Source organism: Ochotona princeps, chromosome 5 (genome assembly GCF_030435755.1).
Source record: "Ochotona princeps isolate mOchPri1 chromosome 5, mOchPri1.hap1, whole genome shotgun sequence".
NCBI lineage: Eukaryota > Metazoa > Chordata > Mammalia > Lagomorpha > Ochotonidae > Ochotona > Ochotona princeps.
This window is the reverse complement of record NC_080836.1, coordinates 83,128,339-83,133,103: the sequence shown is the minus strand read 5'-3', so window position 1 is coordinate 83,133,103 and position 4,765 is coordinate 83,128,339. Positions and strand designations below refer to the sequence as shown.

The 4,765-nt window shown below is 44.9% G+C and overlaps 1 protein-coding gene across 1 annotated transcript; it reads right to left on the bottom strand.

The window, feature by feature from the left end:
• Window positions 1–544: 544 nt before the first annotated feature.
• LOC101530154 (gamma-crystallin D) lies at window positions 545–2,564 on the bottom strand. The gene is made up of 2 exons (XM_004576878.2): window positions 2,349–2,564; window positions 545–817 (listed from the first exon to the last, which is right to left on the bottom strand). The coding sequence occupies exons 1-2, from the start codon at window positions 2,469–2,471 to the stop codon at window positions 545–547; spliced, it is 396 nt and encodes a 131-aa protein (XP_004576935.2). The 5' UTR covers window positions 2,472–2,564.
• Between the last annotated feature and the right edge of the window lie 2,201 nt (window positions 2,565–4,765).

The following is a 4,765-nucleotide window of genomic DNA, read 5'->3' as shown; positions in this document are numbered from 1 at the left end:
CTGATTGACTAACTGAAGGAATTCTCTGTAGTCAGGGAAACGAGAATTCTGATAAACACCTCTGAATGCTGAACGTATAGATGTGTGTGAGCGTGTGGCACTTGAGAGAGAGTTATTTTAGTAAAAGCTGTGATTGTTGATCAGCTCAATGAAAAACCGTTTTTCCTGGTATGTAGAGGAGTGAACGTCATACTTCTTATTTAAATGGACCAAGGAAAACAGAAATATAATGTTTGATTATGTTGCAACATTAGGAGGGAAGAATATTATTATCATCATTTTTACTTATCAGGAAATTGAAGCACAGATATGCTAAGTGGCATGCCGCACAGTCTCTAGCCAGGAATTCTAGCTCCAGAGAAACTACCTGTTACCCTATGTGACCATTTTCACCGATAGCATTTCAGAAGATCCACTTTCTTCCTAACTATCCTTGCAGAGCCTCCCAAACCTTCCAAGAGAACAAAGGACCACATTATTGCATGAAACACACAGGACATATTTTATTAGTTTCCAGACAGAGAAAATAATATATTTAGAAATTTCAGTAGAAATCCACAGCTCTCCTCAAAGAGCCCACCCTGGCGTTCAGGGCCCCCCAGTCGTGGTATCCCCTGTAGCCCCCCGGCCGCAGCAGGTACTGCCGCCCTCGGTAGTTGGGCAGCTCATAGAGGATCCAGGAGCCCTCGAGCACATTGAAGGAGTGGATCTCGGTGAAGCGGAAGCGGTCATGAAGAGTCGAGCAGTCCTCAGTGAGCTCCACCATCTGGCCTCTGAAGTCGTCGCGCTCATAGATCCTGATCCTGTGGGAGCTGGCCTGCGGAGGCAGCCAACAGCACAGGAGCACAAGTCAGAAAGCTCACTTTGTTTTACGAAGTTCATCACACTCTTTCAGAACTAGGCATCCTTTACCTTTTCTGTATCAAAAGTGACCGCAATAAAAGAGGCTGCCAACATCGCCTGTTTTGAACAACTGAGAAGGTTGTACCTAGTGAGACTCAAGAAGGCGCAGTTGGCCATTTATCCCATATGAACTGTAGTTTCTAGAGTTTCCCTGGCACCAAAGTCAACATGAGCCATACACACTGGCCCTGCTCAGCAGCATTGGTGTGGATTGTCTTTGTCCTCTTTTTCAGAGGGTTGAGATTCTCTGGGATTGTATATTACAAAAAATAATTAGATAATACAGTTAAAAGGCAATGTATACTTGAAAAATAGTATTATCGTCTATCTCAATAGCATTAGGTAAAGTTTCAAGGAAAGTTTAAAATGAGGCACAGATTCATGGCAATACATGAAAATTCAATCCTAGCAGGGAATCCCAAAAGGACTCAACTTGGGCCAGGTTAATCTCCTTTTGTTCTCATTAAACCTGACAAATAAACTATTTAATTTTGTCCTTATAGTTTTAGCTCTTACCAAAGACTGCTCCTCTTTTCCCTTGAGCACTTGTTCTTCCTGGATCCTAGTTTTCCTTCACATCTTTTTCTCCTTCCCCCATTAAACCTCTCCCTAAGGATTCTGATAAGCAGTTCTCAGGCATAAAGGGTGACTAAGATATCTTCCACTTGTCTAGCATTCCATAGTTTGCCGATGTGTCTAATCTGATTTATGACAGTCCAGCGCATGAAGAATACTCATTATAAACCTTTTCTTCTTTTAAGAGAAAGTTAGAGACTTTTTGTCATTAGAATAGTTAGGGTTAGGATGGGGAATTCCAACTGCTCTGGTTTCTATTTCCAGCCTACATCCAGTTCAGCAATTAGATGCTCTGCCACTTTGTTTGGAAAATAGAGGTCCTAGCAGGAGCTCCTGGAATCTCCTGGGTGGTTATTTGTTTTGTTCAAAGGCAGGGTTAGAGACACATTAAGTGTTCCTAATAATGGCAATCCATGGGGATCAGGGAATCCCAAAAGGGCTCACCTTGGGCCAGGTTAATCTCCCTTTGTTCTCATCAAACCTGACCAAGCAACAACAACAAAACAACAACAAAAAATAGAATTATTTTACAAGTGAAAAAAAAAGGAAATAGAGTATGCAGGCTAAGGCATCCTATGGCAGGAAGTCAATATTGTTCATTCATCGCCTTTGGCATAGACACTGAACTGCACCATACTTATTTTCTGGGGAGGCTAATTGGTTTTAGCAAAATAGAATCAAATGCCCAGTTAAGAGCATTGCATCACACGGAATGGCAGGAAACCTTAAGGAGGCCAGCGGAAGAAGGGGAGTAGAGTGAGAGCCAGAACACAGCAGGCTGCCCTCCATCCCCTGATCCAGAGTGTGAGTGACACCTGCGGGGACCTGATGGGACTGCGGGGCCCAGATGGCAGCAGCGATGGACTCACGTGCGGGATGAGGCGGCAGGAGCGGACCGAGTCGCTGAGGCCCATCCACTGCTGGTAGTCGGGGTACTCGCCCCGTCGCAGGAAGTACTGGCTGCCCAAGTAGTTGGGCTGCTCATAGAGCATCCAGCAGCCGCTGTCCACGCGGATGGAGTTGCAGCGGCTGAAGTAGGGCTGCAGGTTGGAGTGGTCGCTGCTGCACTCGTAGTGGCGGCCCTGGAAGCCGAGGTCCGAGGTCCTCGTAGAAGGTGATCTGCAAGGCAGGGCAAGGCGAGGCAAGATGAGGCCAGGGGAGGCACGGCTCAAGGGCCCTGGGCGGGCCCCGACCCCCGTGTGCCGGGCCGCGTGCCGGGGCCCTGGGCGGGCGCTGGGCTCACCTTCCCCATGGCTGGTGGACCCGGAGGATGCGAGTTGAGTGCGTGCGGCGGGCGGTGCAGCGGGTCTATATAGCGGGAGCGCTGCTGCGTTGGCAGGAACCACACAAAAGGGGCCCGCGGGAGCCTCTCTTTCTCCCCTGTTTCTATATAATGACCTCGGGGGTGGCGCTTTATTGTATGTTTTCTCTGAGACTTTCCAGAGCTTTCGAACTGATGACCTGGATAAAACTGTCACCTGATACCATTGGGCCTTTCAATGACGTGAGATGTGAAATTGGAACTGAGCAAAGAACTTGACAAACATAAAATGTTTTATTTACCTTTTTAAAATTTCAGAATGGTCTCTTCTCAAATATTAATGTAGGAACAGGACCAAGTATGAGAAACAATGGGCCAAAGCAGGAGGCAGCTAGATGAAAAAGACTTTTCTGGATGTAAAAATGCAAAACCTGGGAGTGAACTCGCATCCCCTATGAATGGTTTGAAGGAGGATGCAGTATTCCCCTAAGAAAACTTGGATTTAGGCTTAGAGGGGTTGAAACCTCAAAAAAGACTGGATTCAATCCCTGTCTGAAGCTCTGCTCCCTGGAAATTCCATCGGGCTAGGGACTGGAGTCATCACCAGGCAAGCGAGCATGCTGAATATTTTGAATCCCACAGTGTTGTAGAGATTCTTGCTTCTCCCCTGGCTCTCTAGTTAAGGCCTTGGCTCCAGGAGCTGGAACACCACTCTTACCCTTACAGGCTCCTCCAGCACCAGGTACACACCTCTCCCTAAAGCTCAAGTTTTCTCAACTCACACCATTGTGATATTTCAAACGGAAAATTCTAATCTGGGGAGTCTCTGTGAATCTTGTAGGATGTTGGGCAGCACCCCTGGCCACTGCAGCAAATGTCATTCTGATCATTATCCATGTTAGGGCGAAAAAAAAAAATCCTCAGATGTGGCCAAGGTAGAGCGCAAGAATGGCAAGATCATCATGGTGAATACCATGTTACAAACGTGGCAGCCACAGGCTTCAGTCTCCCAGCCCTCCTTTCTACATTGCATAAATTAACTGTGTCATGGGAACCACAGAGATTTCTCAGCAGTTCCTCAGGGCCACTTACAGAGCAGGTAGAAGGAAGACAGGGGAGGTTACTTCAAATATATCAATTTTCATGCTGCAGACAAAATCATATTTCAGAGTAGTGTTTTATGATTCAATAATGACAGATTTTTTTGAAGGTAAATATTTGAAAATTATGCTTTTTGTCATTGTGTTTTCATTATATATCTTTAGAATATAGAAAATATTCATAAATTTTAAAATGCACATTATCCACCACACAATACATAATGTAGTCATTATTTAAAACATCCATGAGTATGAACTTACTGGGTCAGTTGGCAACTTCCTTGTAAAAAGAGAGATCTTTGTAGAAGAGAACACAGGCCTAATAAATTATGTTGTGACAGTCTAGAAAAGTTAGATCATAAAATCTCAGAGATAAAAATGATGGAGATAAGGTATAGAAGTTTCTGCACAACCAGGGAGCAGCCCATGAATGTAGGCCCAGGGAAGGGGCTCTGAACTACTGGCAAAAACAATGTGCTCAAAACAAAACGAAACAAAAAACCTGCTCTGACAAAGTCAGTTTAGATGTGGAGTTCAGCTTGGAATTTTGTTGGAAGTTTTCTAAAACATTTTTTAGTAATTTGAAGATGAATGGAATTCTTGGTTTGTTTTAAACCATAGATGACTAATACAGCTCCTCATAGTTTTTAAGCTATTTATATATTTATTTCGAAGCCAAAGAGACAGTGGCAAGAGAAATGAGATCTTCCATTGACTTATCCTCTCTCAAGGTACCTCCAGCAGCCATGCTGGGCCAAAAGGAGCAGGCAAACATTCAATCTGGGTCTGTCAAATGAGTGACAGGAATCCAGGTAGTTGAGCCATAATCTACAGCATGCAGAGTGCTCTGTAGGAGAAAGATGGCATTAGGGTCTAGAATTTGGACTTGAACCCACGTGTCCCAACATGGGATGCGGACATCCCA